The sequence below is a fragment of the Saccopteryx bilineata genome, chromosome 5 (genome assembly GCF_036850765.1).
Source record: "Saccopteryx bilineata isolate mSacBil1 chromosome 5, mSacBil1_pri_phased_curated, whole genome shotgun sequence".
NCBI lineage: Eukaryota > Metazoa > Chordata > Mammalia > Chiroptera > Emballonuridae > Saccopteryx > Saccopteryx bilineata.
Genome location: NC_089494.1, coordinates 240,329,276 through 240,347,259, shown reverse-complemented (window position 1 = coordinate 240,347,259; position 17,984 = coordinate 240,329,276). Strand labels below are relative to the sequence as shown.

Below are 17,984 nucleotides of genomic sequence, written 5' to 3'. Positions count from 1 at the left end.
ATATTCAGGTAAGACAGGTAAAAAAATCCCAGATACTTTTTCCAGTGTCCTACCATGTCAAACAATTTTCATATGTTTCCTTACTTTACAACATAAGTATTACCATTTGTCAGGAATAATAGTTTATTTTAGATTTTTTTTTACCAAATCCTATCAAAGTTCCTCAATATTGCCACCTATTTTATAAACTGACCTGCAGCTTTTTCTTCTTAAAAACTTTTCTAATCTGTTTGGATTTGAAGAATAAATATCACACATCCAGGGCAAACAATTTTATCCCCACCAAACATAACTGATCAGCATTTTACAATGAAAAAGTTCATGGCATTTGACGGCATATTACTGTACTATGATTGGACTGATTCAAGTATGGGCCTCTGTATACATATTCTGGTAAGAAAGGCACCTGAAATATAGAGGGGGAAATGCCAGGAATAAAGCTTAACTGCAGCAAATAACTTTTAATTGAAACTCACCAGATCTGATAAAATTCTAAAGTAATTGCAGAAAAGTGCTGCCCTGAATGTGAACTATAATTAGTACTGTATTGTCTCTCCTGGGAAAATCACCAACTCAGTAGCTGACCCTACGTGGAAGTCAAGATGGAGGGCTTTGTCGTCATTCATCAGGCACAGGGGGGAGACTGCCCCGGCTGGAGAGTTACGTCATCTCCTACCACAAAACGGCCATGTGTTGTACACTTCCAGTTAATTCTGACATTGCAGAGAAACATGTTACAATCTTAGTTAAAATAAAAAGAAATGAGCACACAAAGTAAAACAGTAGCAAAAACAATGATAACACGACCCTGTGATGATGAGCTTTGTTCGTACCAAAGGAATAACAAGAAACAAAATTTCTTGTACACAGCAAGAGTGCAAACGGCACCCGTGCCAGGTCCTGCTCACACACTCCCTTCAACGCAGTCTAATTTCTTCCCAGCAGCCACCGAGGAAGACCTGAACTGTCGCGAGTGTACGCCCGGGCTGGGCAGCGCGCCCAGTAAGTTAGCAGGGCCGGGGACGTTGTACATGTTTGTTGGCTGAATATACTCTTGAGAAATACCTAGTCACTAGACATTTTCTTAACAAGCAGTTTGTCAATAGTGAACCAGAATACATCTTAACTGGTTCTTTGGACGTTTGTTCACTTCTTGCCTCTTTTTAAAACCTCACTGTTACTTGATAGGCAGCTACTAAAATAAATCCTCCCCCCCACCCCCATTTTGTACTTAGCTCCCCTCCTTTTCCCTAGCGTAGACCCTATGTAAACCTAAAACCATGTGATAACTTAATACACAGAGTTTCTCAAAGTGCAAAATGTGTTAAACAGATTCATAGGCATCATTTAAACAGCATTTTATACAATACAGTACAGTTTGATATTTTTGCTCATAAATTACATCACTTAACAGATAACTACTTTAAAAGGCTGGCCACTCAAAGTAACTCAATGCCTTTTTTTACACAAGGTTAATACAGTTGAACTGTACAAGCTTTGTTCAGACCAAAATAAAGTTAATTTTACACTTATCACATATATACACATATATCTTAAAATGCTTTTTAAATGCTTACATATAGCTAGACAAATCTCACAAACCATAGATTATCTTATAGTTCGGTTTCTGATTTGCACATAAACATTGTATACAATAGTTTTAAAATTTTGCAATTCATTTTATTTCTTTCTGCAAGATCTGCTCACCCTGTAACTCTTTTGGAAGGGTTCTGGACCGCTGTAGAACCACACTAAGTTCTTCGATGACCCTGGATGGCAACTTATTATCAGGGTCTAAAGTAGCTTTGCCATTCCTGTCCTCGGCCCTGCCCAATGTCTTCAAGCCTTTGAGGCCTTTCTGCTGCCCATGAAAGGCCTCAGGCTCTGTGTCCTCCAGACAGTTGAGACTCCTGTGTTTTCTGGAACGATTTCGGAGTCTGTCGTCCCTGTGCTCCAGGCAGTGGGCCACAAGGGAGGCCCGCTCCTTCACGGTGCTGTCTCCAGACTCCCGGGCGTGCTGCTCACTGAGCCGCAGCCGGTCCAGCTCCGCGCGCACGCTCTGAAATACACACCGCACGGGAAAGCAAGGTTTGGCACAATTTAAATTTAAAAAATACATTCCATCTAAAAATGTTGATGCTTCTTATATTACACCTTATTTCTTCTATGAGTTAGGGTCTAACAACTTCGACACAAGTCTTTGTCTAAATTTACAGACTGATCTGAGAGCTATAAAATCAACTGAAATGTAGTCCATGGAAATCCATTTTAACATGCATTTAACAGAGAACATCAAAGATGTCTTTTAGGTCAGTTATTCAAATTGCCTCTCACTTCAAATCTGCCTCTCCTCATTCTCTTCTGCTTGGATCTGTCAAGTGTTCGTGCATCTGCAGTCCCTACGGCGCCGTCCTCCCGGCACCCAGAACAAGGGAAGTCTCTGTGGCCCCGGGAGTCAGGGACGCTCTCTGTCCTATAGCCCCTCTTTGAGCTTCACAATCCACACTGGCACAAAAACGACACTGAGGAGATCATGACAGGTCAATCTAACTTCTTTTCCTATTTTTCTTTTCCAACTCGCAAAAATACTCAGTGAAATCTTTCCTCTCACAAAATATCTATTAGAATTCCAGATACATTTTAAAAGACACAAACATTTCTATCTACCCACTTTAGTATCAGAGGATGAGAGTACATACACATCCATTTAGTAAACTGTAAGAGCCTACAGATCCTGGGAATCCAGTCACAACACCCTCAGTGGTACAGAGGTACCCTTTCTTTTTAAAATTTATTTCCCCTCAATTACTTTCAGGTGCATAACATAGTGATTAGACATTTATATACCTCACGAAATGATCACCCCAGTAAGTCTAGTACCCATCAAACACTATACGTAGTTATTACTATAGTGTTTACTATTATGCCCTATGTTGTACTTGAAATTGCTGTGACTGCTTTTATTAATGGCAATTTATAATTCAAGTCCCTTCCCTTTCTTCACCCATCTTTCCAACCTCCCTCCCATCTGGCAATCATCAATTTGTTCATCTATGAGTTTGTTACTGCTTTGTTTTATTTTACATTTAAGTGAAATCATGTTATTTTTCTCTGACTCCTTACTTCCCTTACCATAATACCCTTCAAGTCCATCCATGTTGTACCAAATAGTATGCTTTAATTTTTTTGTGGTAGAGTAATATTCTATTTTATGTATATACAGTATATACACACACACACACACACACACACACCCCACATCTTCTTTATCCTTTTGCCTATGGATGACATTCAGGTTGCTTTGATACCTTGGCTACTGTAGATAATGATGAAACAAACAGGAATGTACATTATCTTCTTGAATTAGTATTTTGGATTTCTTTGGCTAAATACCCAGAAGTGGAATCACTGGGTCATAACGTAGTTCTATCTTTAATTTTTTTTTTTTTTTGAGAAACTTCCATACTGCTTTCCATGGTGGCTGCATCAATTTACAACATCACGAACAATGAACAAGGGTTCCCTTTTATCCACATCCTCACCAACACTTGTTTGTTGACTCATTAACGATAGCCATTCTGACAGGTATGGAGTGAGATCTCATGATTTTAATTTGCACTTCTCTGATGGTTAATGATGTTGAGAATCTTTTCAGATGTCTATTGGCCACTGTATGTTGTCCTTGTGGAAATGTCTATACAGGTCCTCTGCCTATTTTTTAATCAGATTTCTTTTAATGTTTTTGGTGTTAAGTTGGATGAGTTCCTTCTATATGTTGGACAACAACCCCTCATTGGAGATGTCATTGGCAAATATCTTCTATTCAGTAGGCTGTTTTCTCCATTTGTTGGAGGTTTTCTTCACTGTGCAAAAACACTTTAGTTTGATGTAGTCCTATTTGTTTATTTTTGCTTTTATTTTTCCATTTGCCCAAGGAGATAAAATATTACTAAGAGCAATGTCAAGAATTTACTCTGTATGTTTTCCTATAGGAGGTTTAAGGTTTGTAGAAAAACTTCAAATTTTTACTAATTTTGTTTTAATGCTTTTTAAACTTTCAACTTTTTTCCCCCAATGTTGGAATATGTAAAAACATATCACCATATTTAAATTTATAAAAAATGCTTGGTTAATTTGAGTACTCATAAATTTCCCATTAACTAATATTTCATGGAATTAAGAAAAACCTTTAACAATTTCTTCAGAATTTTAGTTCATCAACTTTCTAGTCTTAAGTGTACTTAAAAGAAGTTGTTGCTGAAACTCTGAATTTGGGATTAGGTAATAATTACATATTTAATTATCCTACAAATTCTTTACTGGGTATTGGTTCATGTATTTTGATACTAATGTATTTCGATGATTATCTTTTGCTTTGCACCATCAATAATCCCCAGGCAGTGTCAGGACAAGCAAGGGTGACAGTACGACATATCTATTCCTTATGCCTGCTTCACTGGTTCAACCTGTGTCTCCTAACCTGGGTTTCTGGGAAACTTGACCCTTAGAATTTGAAGGTGTAGATTAGCCAAGGAATCCACACTTTTGCATAGCAGTTTATTACCAAGATAACCTGTAGTGCAGAAGGACCAAGTAGGCCACAAAGGTAATAAACCATTATTTTCAAAGCTTTTATCTTTTAGAGAAGAGAAATACTATAATGAGATAAATGTGCAAGGTAGTATAGACCTGGAAAAATATTTTTAAAAATCTGATCACTAGTCTGACCTGTGGTGGCGCAGTGGATAAAGCGTCGACCTGGAAATGCTGAGGTCGCCGGTTCAAAACCCTGGGCTTGCCTGGTCAAGGCACATATGGGAGTTGATGCTTCCAGCTCCTCCCCCTTCTCTCTGTCTCTCTCTCCTCTCTCTATCTCTGTCTCTCTCTCACCCTCTCTCTCTCCTCATATGACAAGCGATCCATGAACAACTAAAGTGAAGCAACTATGAGTTGACACTTCTTGCTACCCCCCCCATAAAATAAATTAAATCTTAAAAAAAAATAAAATTCAAGCAGCTGAATTCCAAACCTAGCCTCTAAGAATAATACCTCTTACATGCTTTTCTTTCTGCTTTGCGAGACTGAGGTAAGGCACTGAAACCTGCATTAGACCCGAAGTATACAACCAGTTTTGAATGTAAACAGCCTACATCCTTTTCTGAAAACACTGAACTTCAAGTCAAGATTGAGGCCACTTCTATTCTCCAGGCCCCTCCAGGTGAGAAGGAAAAGACATCTCAGCTTTCAAGAAAAAACTGCCCACTCTTCTTTACTGATGCTCAGAGGTCATCTCGCAGTTCCTCAAATTAACTGGGACACCCCACTGGTTCCCAAACCACTAGAATGTGATTATGTCCCTAGAAAGTCTAGTTACCATGACTCCAGACATATTCTGCCATGGACTCATTCTCAGATTGTAAGAAGTAAACTTGTAAGACTAAATTTCAGATTGTGATTGTACCAACCAGAACTTCTGTATCCATATTCAAAATTGCTTGACTACTTTGGGCATAAGAAAACAAGTGGCATTGTGTATATGTAATAGTCACTGCCATTATTAAAACTCATCATGAAAGAGAAGTTAAAAAAACCACAAAATTTCCAAAAATGCCAGAGGGCTATTCATAATGTTTTCGTGATGTGATTATGTCTACTTTTTTGAAGCCAATGAATTAATGCATCAATCACAGTAAGACATAAGAAAACAAATGCAATGCTAGAAAAGAAACGAGACCCCCCACCTACCTCGGTATTCCTCCGGGCTTGGCCTGCATCTCTCTCCTGCGGGATGGGAATTAGAGGCAAACCTCCGATTTTGGGATTTTTGGTTATAGAACGTTTCCGTTCCTTCCCTGCTGGTGGCCGGATATCATTTTCATGCTGTGGAAACAAAATTCCTTGCCGTTGGTGTGTGATGTCATAAACCATACACCATGTTATAGAATGGCCTGGCTGCTTTCCCATATATGCACAAACCCAATGATCTGCTTTCCCCGAGAAAGCCGTCTGTAATTATGATGTGGACTCTGGCGGCAGCACCGCTCCAGGACGTCAAACTCTCAAGTGAACTGAGCTTTGAGGTCTCAGTGCAATTTCTAAGTTCCAAATGCATGCCTTCTGCACTACTTATCAAACCAAAAGGGGGAAAATATTTAGGAAAACTGGCAAACTCTCTTGGGGGGGAAATAGTACAGTTGTCTCCACTTCTAGTCCCTGGAATCAAAGTAACTACACATTCACACTTACTCTCTACAACGAAGACCACCTGAGTGTACACATAATCATTTGCCCTTCTGTAGTCTAAGCCCAAATCAACTTTAGGCATGTCTATCAGAAAAAATACTAGCTCTATTTTATGACCTTTTAAAAATGTTACTTTTCATCTAATTGAATTCCAAAGCAATGGTCCCTTGTACAAGACATTTATACTGAACATCATTAGACAACAGAGAGTGTGGCATATTTGTCCTCAAGTTATTGACTATATATTCTGGCTGCTGAGCAATTACAGATATGACTGAGGAAGAGTTAATTTTGCAACAGGGAGATATATCCACAGGTAAAAATATGAGCTCTTGAAAGATAAATCCTTGAGATAGGCATATAAAAGAAAAATCTTTAAAGATTTTTCTATTCCTCAGGGTAGATTCACCTGTCAGAAGTAGAGAAAAGCAACCTGATTTTCAGACAACAATCTATGAAAGAAATACAGAATACCAACTATAAGATGAGCAGCTTACAGAGGCAATGATGAGGTGAAAAACATTTGGTGAACTATGTAACTAAATGCCTGCTCTTATTAGCTTGTACTCTTAAGAGTCAACATGTTATTGTTCTTATGTTGCAATTACTATTCTTTTTTTTTTTTTTTTTTAACAGAGACAAAGAGTCAGAGAGAGGAATAGATAGGGACAGACAGACAGGAACAGAGAGAGATGAGAAGCATCAATCATTAGTTTTTCATTGTGACACCTTAGTTGTTCATTGATTGCTTTCTCATATGTGCCTTGACCGTGGGCCTTTAGCAGACTGAGTAACCCCTTGCTCAAGCCAGCGACCTTGGGTCCAAGCTGGTGAGCTTTGCTCACACCAGATGAGCCTGCGCTCAAACTGGTGACCTCAGGTCTCCAACCTGGGTCCTCCGCATCCCAGTCTGATGCTCTATCCACTGCACCACCGCCTGATCAGGCGCAATTACTATTTTAAAGTAGTGTTCTATTACCCAAAATTCATTTTAACAAATGTTGAGTATGTACTCACTTTATAATAGCTAATTTATATTGAAGGGGATACTGAGAGAATTTGTGCTTATCAATATGCACATATTATCTCCTTCATTCCTCCAGGATTCTACAGTGTAGGGCCTAGTGATCACTAGACTTAGAGTGTGTGCATGAGGTCGGCCTTTGAATTTTAGGGAAGCAAAGTTTACTTTGGTTCAACAAATGCACCATGGTAGATTACGCAATATTTCAATCAGGGAAAATGACACACTTCAAAATATTTTTATGTCATGGTTCAAAACTTGCTAAGATAATGTTGATATTATTTAATTAGGATGTTTCCAACGTCTAAAGCTGGGAGAAAGCTGGCTGGAAAGAAAATAGAATTTATGAACCATGCTTATACTTTTACTCCCTGAGATATTTAGTATAAGTATTAAATGATATTATGAGGAACCTAAGAGCAAATGTAGTTTTCAAACAGTATTTCTTTTCCTGACATGATAAATAATGCAGAGAATACTGGCTAATCAGGTTTCATTGCATTGACCCAGGAGGTATTTTTCCCAACAGCAGAAATCATTAGATGTAAATAATATGTCCTGATATTTATATTTAAGTGATTTCAAAAGTTATATTGCATGAATCATATAGCTGAAGATCACTATTATAACCAATGATCACACACCCAAATCTTCATTTTTTGCCTGACCAGGTGGTGATGCAGTGGATAGAGCATTGGACTGGGATGCGGAGGACCCAGGTTCAAGACCCCGAGGTCACCAGCTTGAGCGCGGGCTCATTTGATTTGAGCAGAGCTCACCAGTTTGGACACAAGGTCGCTGGCTTGAGCAAGAGGTTACTCGGTCTGCTGAAGGCCCCCGGTCAAGGCACATATGAGAAAGCAATCAATGAACAACTAAGGTGTTGCAATGAAAAACTAATGATTGATGCTTCACATCTCTTTCCATTCCTGTCTGTCCCTATCTATCCCTCTCTCTGACTCTGTCTCTGTTAAAAAAAATAAATAAATAAAAATAAATTTAAAAATCTTCATTTTTGTCTCCCTCTATATATTTTCCATCCCTAGTTTTACTGAGGTATAACTGACAAAAAAAAAATTGAAAAACGTTTAAAGTATACAAGTGCTGATTTGAGAGATTAACCCCCCCCCCACTGAGTTAATTAACAATCCATTACTTAACATTTACCTTTTCTTTCTTTCCTTTTTTTTTTTTCCTGGCAAGAAGATTTAAATTCTACTCTCAGTAGCAAATTTTAGTTATATGATACAGTGTTATTAACGACAGTCACCATGTTACAAATTACATCCTTAGCCCTTACTCATCATATAACAAAGTTTGTACATTTTTACCAACCTCTCCCTATTTCTCCCACCCCAGCTCCAGGCAACCACTTTCCCACTCTGTTTCTATGAGTTTGACTTTATTTTTATTATTTTTTAAGCTTCCACATGTAAGTGATCCCATGCAGGATTTTTCTTTCTCAGTCTGCCTTATTTCGCTTGGTGTGATACCCTCCAAGTTAGTCGATCCTGTTGCAGAAGGTGGGATTTCTCTCTTTGTAAAGGCTGAGTAATCTTCCCTTGTGTATATGCACCACATTTTCTGGATTTATTCATTCAACTGTGCACAGACACTTCGGCTGCTTCCATACCTCGGCTGGGGTGAATACGGCTGCCGTGAACAAGGAACCTGCGTCTCATTTTCTGAGCTTGACCTCTTATCCTTCCAAGTACCTTGATACAGTTTCATTCACATCAAGTGTTCTTAGGCTCCTGAGACCTTCAATCCATTGTACTTGGCATACTTTTCCCCCACATTTCCTTCACAGCGTGGCCTATATTTCATGGTCAGTCAGTACACTCACCTCCTTATCAGTACCCTCAAGTCTCGTGCTCTTTCTGCCTCCATCACATTTGCCTGGCAAAGCCCTGAACCTAGTTAAACCCAGTTCTGCTTACTCTGTGGGTGCCTACCAACTGATGGAGGAAAATGAAGTAAGTCACTCTCGACAGGCCTCTCACTGTAACCATGAGTGTCCAATGAGCACTGAGCATTACCTTGACATTCCGTTATAGGGCAGGTGGCTTCCTCTTACTCTGCAGAATCTCATCTTTACTCTGCCCCTCCATTCCTAATACCCCCATACAGTGACCTGATTTTATTAAAAATTATTAGTAATCATTCAAGAATTTCACTTTCCTATCATGAAATGTACTGATATCCTCCATATTTATAAGCAATAAGTGAGGCTCCTTTCTCTCCCATCAGCATTGCCCTGATGAAGAAGCGTGTCCCCAGCCCTCTCTGGAGTTGCTCGGCGAGCCAGCAGGCACAGTCAGTGACCTGAGAACCAGTGTGCCACACTCTCTGCTGCAGGATGGTTTTTCCAGCAATGATGAACAAACGTGCACTCACAATGCTTCACGTCTGCTCAGGGACTCTGCTGGTTTAATAATCTCCCTCCTCCTAAGAAGAACATTTTTTCTTCCAATTACTGGATTGTCTTCATCAGCATCCATGCAAAGTATGCACTCTCCATCTTAAAGACAAACCAGATGAAACCCCAAACCTACCACGACTTCTTGTTTCTATCTACTCACAGCCTCATGGATCCCTATATAGCAAATTCCTTGACAGGATACTCTGTACCCATGACCTGCTTTTTCCTCCTCCCTCAACCTTCTCACTTCTTTTCCTGGGTTTCCCCCCCATGTTATATACTTGGCCTTTCTATCTGTAGTGTCTCTTGGCTTGTCTCTCTTTCTCTCTCCCCTATCACCCCTGTCTCTTCTTCTCTCTTATTTCTCATCCAAACTCATGACTTTCAAAACAATCTAAATACTGACTTCCTCAAAATTTACATTTCAGCTCCAAACTTGTGCCTGAGTTTTTCATCCATACATCCAAACAGTACTCAGCATATCCACTTGTATGTCTAAAAAGTCATGTCAGATCACATGTGGCCAAAACAGAACTCTCATTTTTTTTTTTTTGCTGCATCCCTGATAATGTCACTTACATTTACCAGTTACCAGAGGCCAAAAAACTAAGATTCTGTCTTGATGTCTACTCCTTTCAAACTGGTATAGCCAATTAATCACCTGTTGGCTCTACCTTCCAATATTATTGAATCTGAATGCCGTACCAGAGCAACCACAATATGAGCTGTTCTTCCACACACAGCCTCCTGCTCCATCTCTGACCCTAGAGTGCAGCTTCAACAAAGGAACCAACGCTGTTTATCAATGAATGTGAATTCCATATCCTTCCCTTACTTCCCACTCAATCTCTAAATTGTTACATCTTCTCTCACATAGGCTTTCAATGTTCATGGAATAAGCCAAGATTCTAACATCTGAGGCATCTGTTGGCTCCTGTCCCTGGAATGTCACACCTGCTACATACCTGCACAAATCACTCCCTCATTCCCGACACAGCTGTCAGTCGGCCACCTTGAAAGGTATTCCCCGAGAAACTTTCTCAATGAACGCCCATCCTTCCCTCGGTCACACCGGCTTTTCTTTCCCTCACATATTTTATTTATTCATTATTCATTTTTTCAGATTATTTATTTACACTTTTTTCTATTTTACAAATACTGACTGAGCACATACCTTGTAAAAAGGTACTGGGTTCTGTAATGCAGATATACATATAGGTCTCGTAAGAGTCCTTCTCCAAAGAGGACATACAGACAGCCAATAGACATGAAAAGATGCTCAATGCCACTAGTCATCAGAGAAATACATATTAAAATCACAATGAGACATCACTTCACAACTCTAAGAATGGCTGTCATCAATAAATCAACAAACAGGTGTTGGTGAGGATGTGCACCGCTGGTAGGATTGCAGCTTGGTACAGCCACTGTGGAAAAAGACTACGGAGGTTGTTCCTCAAAAAGTTAAAAATGGAAGTTCCTTATGACCCAGAGATTTCACTTCTAGGAATTTATCCAAAGAAACCCCAAATACTAAATTGAAAGAATATATGCACCCCTATGTTCACGGCAGCATTATTTACAACAGCCAAGATCTGGAAGCAGCCCAGTGCCTATTAGTAGCTGAGTGGATACAAAATTGGTGGTGCAAATATACAGTGGAATATTATTCAGCCATAAAAAATGAAACATGATCACTTGCAACAGCATGGATGGACCTAGAAGGTATTAAGCTAAATGAAATAAGTCAGACAGAGAAAGAAAAATACCATATAATTTCACTTATATGTGGGATCTATAGAACAAAATAAACAAACAAAAAAATTGAATCAAACTCAGATACCGAGAGTGAACTAGTGGATGCTGAAAGGAGGCGGGCTGGGGGGCTGGGTGAAAAAGGTGAAGGGATTAAAAAGTATAAACTGAATAGTTATAAAATACCATGAGGATATAAACCACAGCATAGGGCATTTAGTCAGCAGTACTGTAATAACTATGTAAGGTGCCAGGGGGTACTTGTAATACTGGGGACTTGTGAAGTATGTGAATTATCTAACCACAATGCTGTACACCTGAGACTAAAGCAAAATAATGTTGAATGTAAATTGTATTTAAAATATTAAATTCCAACACCAGAGACTGACAGAGCATGGAATTTACATTTTAGTAGGAAAGACAAAAATGCAAAATCTAAATATACGTATGCTTTTTACTCAGTGCTACAGTGTTGAAGTACAGGATATTAAGTTTTCCTACAGGAAGGTCTAACTAGAAAATGAAAAGGTTTCTCTGAGAATGTGACATGTAAGCCAAGATCTCAAGGACTCCTGAGGAACGGGTGAGGCTGGGGATGGGTATTAGAAAAGTATTCCGGGCAGCAGAAAGATTCATTGTAAGGGACACTTACTATAGATGTGTGTATGTGTGTGTGTGTGTGTGTGTGTGTGTGTGTGAACATACATACCCTGTACAGTTGTACCTACAGATACGAACAGACTAACATACGATTGTTTTTAAGATACGAGCTGCGACTGGGTCCATATTTTTGTTCAAGATCCAAGTGAAATTCCGAGATAGGAGTTGTGATTAAGTTTTTGTGGTTTCATTTTAAGTAAAGAAAATGCAGTTTTAGTTTTGTTTAAAGAAAATGCAGTTTTAGTTTACACTTAGTGTTAAGAAAGTGCAGTTTTCTGCCTGACCTGTGGTGGCGCAGTGGATAAAGCGTCGACCTGGAAATGCTGAGGTCGCCGGTTCAAAACCCTGGGCTTGCCTGGTCAAGGCACATATGGGAGTTGATGCCTCCAGCTCCTCCCCCCTTCTCTCTCTCTGTATCTCTCCCTCTCTCTCTCCTCTCTAAAAATGAATAAATAAAGTTAAAAAAAAAACTTAAAAAAAAAAAAAGAAAGTGCAGTTTTAGTTTACGTGTCTACAGTGCCTGCATCCCTTCCTCCCTCCCTCCTCCTCCGCCATTCACCTCCATTAGCCGCACTCGTCTGTCTCCAAGGTAAGAATACAGTCCTAAATAACACTTTTTTCTTTTATTTCATATATTTTGTTATGCATTGGTAGAGTATACATGTGTGTTTCTTAATTAAAAACATGTCTTTTTTCATAATTTAGGATGGTTTGGGGATGTTTCACAGGGATGGAAAGGGTTAAATCTATTTCAGTTATTTTAAATGGGAGAAATTTCTTTGATATATGAGTTCACTGACTTACGAGCTCGGTTACAGAATGAATTAAATTCGTATCTCAAGGTACCACTGTATTAACATTTACTGCTTTCCTGTCTGTTTCCCTGGGGAGGTGAACCATTAAATCCTTAAATCCACAAGGACCTCTGTGTTTATATTAATCCTAAAACGTGGAATGAACAAGGAAAGGTACTGGGCTGAGTCTCTGGGGCCAAGACAACAAAGGACAGACAGGGCGGGAGAAATAACTTGGTCCTGAGGGCAATCTCTGCTTCCTGGTGACTTATACTTTGATTTTAAACTACAGAGTTGACTGACTTCAATTATAAAAACCAAAAAAATCAATTTAGTTGCACCATAAAAGAGACAGTGGAACAGGTTTCAACTCTGTAGTTCCATTTTTAGTAAAATACTTTAAATCAAGTTTTTTAAAGTAAGACTTCAATATCTGAATTATTAAAAGTGTATCCCAGGTAGTAACAGTAGCACCAGGCTGAGAAGAACAGTGTTTATTAACCACCGGAGAGAATATTCAATTAAATGAACAAATGGTTTTCAACACAAATATCCAGATTTTAGGGGTGAATGAACTCTCCTGAGAGAGAAACCAGGAATACATCCTCAGTAATAAAGTGACACAACTTGATCGTTACCAGTTTCAGTGCTCTTGTGGGAAGCATTTCTGAGAATCAGCCAGACAAGGCTGCAGAAAAAAACAATTCTCCCACTGGGACTACTGAAACCTGCCCACCCCAAAGTGAGTCCTCCTGAGGGAAGGATACTAAGTGGGGAACGGAGCGGACGTGTTGCCCTCTGGTAGCTCTGAGTTTAAACCACTAACTAAAGACATGGCACCTTTGTTAATCTTTATTACCTCGTCTATAAGCAATGCCATGCAGAGTGTGTTGCAAGGAATACAAGAGTTAACTCTTTTTGAGGTTTCTAGAAAATAAGAAATATTAAGAAAAAATGTAGGTTCCCGTCTTTGTTTGTGAATAACAGGCAGGAGTGGGGAGAAGAGATGGTTATAGGGAGAACAAAAAGGAAACTAACAGTTTTCTAAGCAAAGATCCAGTGGGACTCTGGTAGTATGCAGCTTAGACGAACCCCTCTTTCTTATCCTATCTTCTTGAAGCAATCCACCTCTCCTAAGCGAAGGAGCTGCTGGGTGGGTATAACACCTCAACAAAGACAGAACTCTCGGCCCTGGCTGGCTGGCTCAGCGGTAGAGCGTCGGCCTGGTGTGCGGGGGACCCGGGTTCGATTCCCAGCCAGGGCACATAGGAGAAGCGCCCATTTGCTTCTCCACACCCACCCGCTCCTTCCTCTCTGTCTCTCTCTTCCCCTCCCGCAGCCAAGGCTCCATTGGAGCAAAGATGGCCCGGGCACTGGGGATGGCTCCTTGGCCTCTGCCCCAGGCGCTAGAGTGGCTCTGGTCACGGCAGAGCGATGCCCCGGAGGGGCAGAGTTTAAACCACTAACTAAAGACATGGCACCCTGGTGGGCAAAGCATCACCCCTGGTGGGCGTGCCCGGTGGATCCCGGTCGGGCGCATGCGGGAGTCTGTCTGACTGTCTCTCCCCGTTTCCAGCTTCAGAAAAAGACAAAAAATAAAAAAATAATAAAAAAGACAGAACTCTCTCTTTCAAAGAGTTATGGATAAAGCTGGATGCATACAGATTAAAAATGTATCAATGAGTAAATAAAAGTATATGCATAAAACTCATTGAATGTTACTTGGAAATCACCACCATTTCCTATACACCATTATTACACTTTGCTGGACAATTGGGAACAGATATCTTACCTGGGCGATGAAGACACCAGCCATCCACTCCATCTGAGTTTGTAAACTATCACAACACAGGTGCCTGCAAAGCAAGATTATACATATATGCATAAGACAACTATCCTCCAGTATATTTGGTGATTAAGTGATCAGACTTATTTTGGGGTTTCTCCAGTTAATCACTTGATGTAATCAAAATGGCAGTATTTCAGTACTAGTTGCTTCAGGCTTCCATAAGTATAGAACATCAAAATAATAGTGCACATATGCTGTTTTAAATAAAATGTAACTAAAGTTTTGACAGCTGCTGAAAAATGATCAGCAAAATTTTTAGAAAGGTCAATGTCATTTGCTTTTTCAGGTGTGTGATGGGAAAATACCTTTGCCCCTAGAAACTCCCAGCCTAAGAAGAAAAATATGTGCATGCTTTCTTAATGGCAGATTTTTAAGAAAGGATTAGACAGTCACCATTATTATGACTATCAACATTAATACCTACAAGACCCATGGAAAAAATAAAACTACATGAAAAACCACTGCCTGTCCAGTAACACCATCCAGTCATTTTATTGTAAACCTATGTATAACAGCTCTTGCCCTCAAGATTCACATAGTCTATAAAGAGGGCCAGGCAAGGAACCAAATTAAACAGTGAGAAAAATGTCCTGTCAACAATGTGTAGTTTATCCTGTAGGTCAGTGGTCCTCAACCTTTTCTGGGCCATGGACCGGTTTAATGTCAGAAAATATTTTCACGGACAGGCCTTTATGGTGGGACGGATAAATGTATCACGTGACCGAGATAAGCGTCAAGAGTGAGTCTTAGATGGATGTAACAGAAGGAATCTGGTTATTTTTTAAAAATAAAACATTGTTCAGACTTAAATATAAATAAAACGGAAATAATGTAAGTTATTTATTCTTTCTTTCGGACTGGTACCAAATGGCCCACGGACCGATATCGGTCCGCGGCCCCGGGGTTGGGGACCACTGCTGTAGGTGACAGAATTCATGGAAGTGTGTGTGTGTGTATGTGTGTGTGTGTTTATTCATTTTAGAGAGAGAGAAGGGGGGAAGGAGCAGGAAGCATCAACTCCCACACGTGCCTTGACCAGGCAAACCCAGGGTTTTGAACCATCGACCTCAGCGTTCCAGGTTGACACTTTACCCACTGCGCCACCACAGTTCAGGCTCACAGAAAAGTTTTAAAGCAGGAAAGAAACATGATACCTTTTAGAAAGTTTCTCTGGTGGATGCACTAGAAAACAAGGAAGTCAGAGAAATGCAGGAAGAGCACTTAGAACTACCAGAATAGCCCTGGCCAGACAGCTTGGTTGGGTAGGTACTGCCCCAAAGCAGAGGTTGCCAGTTCGATACCTGGTCAGGGCACTTACATGAACAGATTAATGTTCAGGTCTTTCTCCCTCTTTCTCAAATCAATTAAAAAAAAAAAAAGAACTCCTGGAATAATTCAGGCAGATGAAGGAAGGCACGACCCTGAGGACGCAGGGAGCTGGATGGGTGGGTCAGAGCGAAAACGACAAGGCACAACAGGTATAGTGTCGTATTGGTTAGACAGGTAGGTGAGAGAGAAAGAGACATGTAGTATCATCTCTTGGAGAATGGCTAGATCCTGAGGACATCAGGGAAGGACGTAAATATATGTAAAAATCAGGACTGAAACCAAAATTTTTTAACTGAGTTTTGGGTAGTTCTTATTCTTTATTCAAAACTGAATTTTGCCTGCTTATCCCATAAGAGCCAGGATTCCACACTCAAAATAACTAGAAAGAAATCAGATATAGTTTCTCTGAAGAGCTATTGGTAATTAGGATACTTGGGATTCAAATGGACCTAAACCCTGAAAGCAAATATATTTTTCTTCTTTCTAGAGTCTTAGTATTTAATAAAGATTTTAACTTCACTTAGGTGAAACATTTCCTGTCTATAGATCTCGCTGCCAAATCCCAACATCACGCACTTACTGAAGTTATCATCAATGCACCAAATCCCCGAAATGCCAGCCGTTAACTTACCAGTGATGTTTTTCTGAATATGCTGTCAATCCCCAACTGCATCACAAGAGAGAGAAAACAAACACATTAAAAATGATAAATATTACAAGATTCAAAACAGGATCGGATGCTAAGGAGATGACATTTACCAGCGGAAATGCCTAATAGAATCGATACCCACAAGTAGCGATTCAATGGGTATGCTCTCATTGAGCGATAGATGATAAATGTTAAAGGATTTTGCTTCAAATTTAAATATGCTGAAGGGAGAGAGGAAAAGAGCATCGTGATGCTATGGAGCAGTGGGGAAATCTCTCAGACGTTCTGGCCTAGTAAAAGCAGCTGTCTAGGAAAATGGCCAAAATAAGAGAACATATATACTGACCTGCTGCTAGTGTGAGAAATTAAAGAATGTGCCAATTGCAACACAGGTTTATGTGCTGGGCTTATAAATTATGCATAGAGGCAAAAGTTGGGAACATTCTTAGAATTGCAAATCACATACAGTTCATTGAAATGAAGTTTCATGAGATTAAGTGTGTAAGTACAAACATTAATTAGCTAATCAAAGTAATGTGTGGTAAGGAAGTTCAGCACAAACCAAGTGCTGGGGTGATTCAGGCGTTAAGAGACCATCCAGTTGAAGAGCGGTCCACTTCCTCTCTACCGTCTCTGTGCTGTGGATTTACTACCAAACTCAGCCAAGCAAAAAGGGCAAATGATAGAGCCAGGAACAGACGCTCTAAAAGTCAAGCAGCAGCAGGAGGCTGAGGGCAGCCATCCGACTTGCTGTGTGTAGACTTGCTTGGAACATTCCTCATGTCCCCAGGCTGAGACTGAGAAAAGAACAGGATGTGGGGAAACCCCTGTGCCTCTCAGCCGACAGGACCTCTGGGGATTTCTCCTGCAAAGGGCCGTGCAATCCCGCGGGAGCTTGCCGTCAGTGGACACCAGCCCTCCTTATCTACCCACACGGGTTCTCTTGATCTGGCAATTTAACGTGTCTGTGTCTAATGCTTAGTATATGAAAAGTGAGACTAATGCCACTGATCCCTAGTTCCTTGAACAGATGATATATTTTCCTGTAACTGTTCCAACCACCCTTCCCTCTCAGGCTTTACCTTGTTGGAGGTTTCATTTTCTTTTTCACTCCGAGATAAAACCTCATTGAGCTGAGAGACAACGTTTTGTCATGTTTGCTACTCTGTAATGAAAACAAAACAGTATGTAATTAAGTAGATTTTATAAATATCCTTGTTATCTGCCTCGAGTGTTAATGATTCGGTTTAAAATTGTTT

The 17,984-nt window shown here is 40.0% G+C and overlaps 1 protein-coding gene across 4 annotated transcripts in view; it reads right to left on the bottom strand.

Moving 5' to 3' along the window:
• Positions 1-1,243: 1,243 nt before the first annotated feature.
• Positions 1,244-17,984, bottom strand: part of ARAP2 (ArfGAP with RhoGAP domain, ankyrin repeat and PH domain 2) — a 179,100-nt gene continuing 162,359 nt past the window's right edge. For all 4 annotated transcript variants that reach the window (XM_066279125.1, XM_066279123.1, XM_066279126.1 and 1 more), the window contains 5 exons: positions 17,808-17,890; positions 16,708-16,743; positions 14,691-14,754; positions 5,746-5,880; positions 1,244-2,059 (listed from right to left, as the gene is read on the bottom strand). In XM_066279125.1, the coding sequence (XP_066135222.1) occupies positions 1,676-2,059; positions 5,746-5,880; positions 14,691-14,754; positions 16,708-16,743; positions 17,808-17,890 (702 nt within the window). In that variant the 3' untranslated portion in view covers positions 1,244-1,675. The remainder of the gene's footprint in view (positions 2,060-5,745; positions 5,881-14,690; positions 14,755-16,707; positions 16,744-17,807; positions 17,891-17,984) is intronic.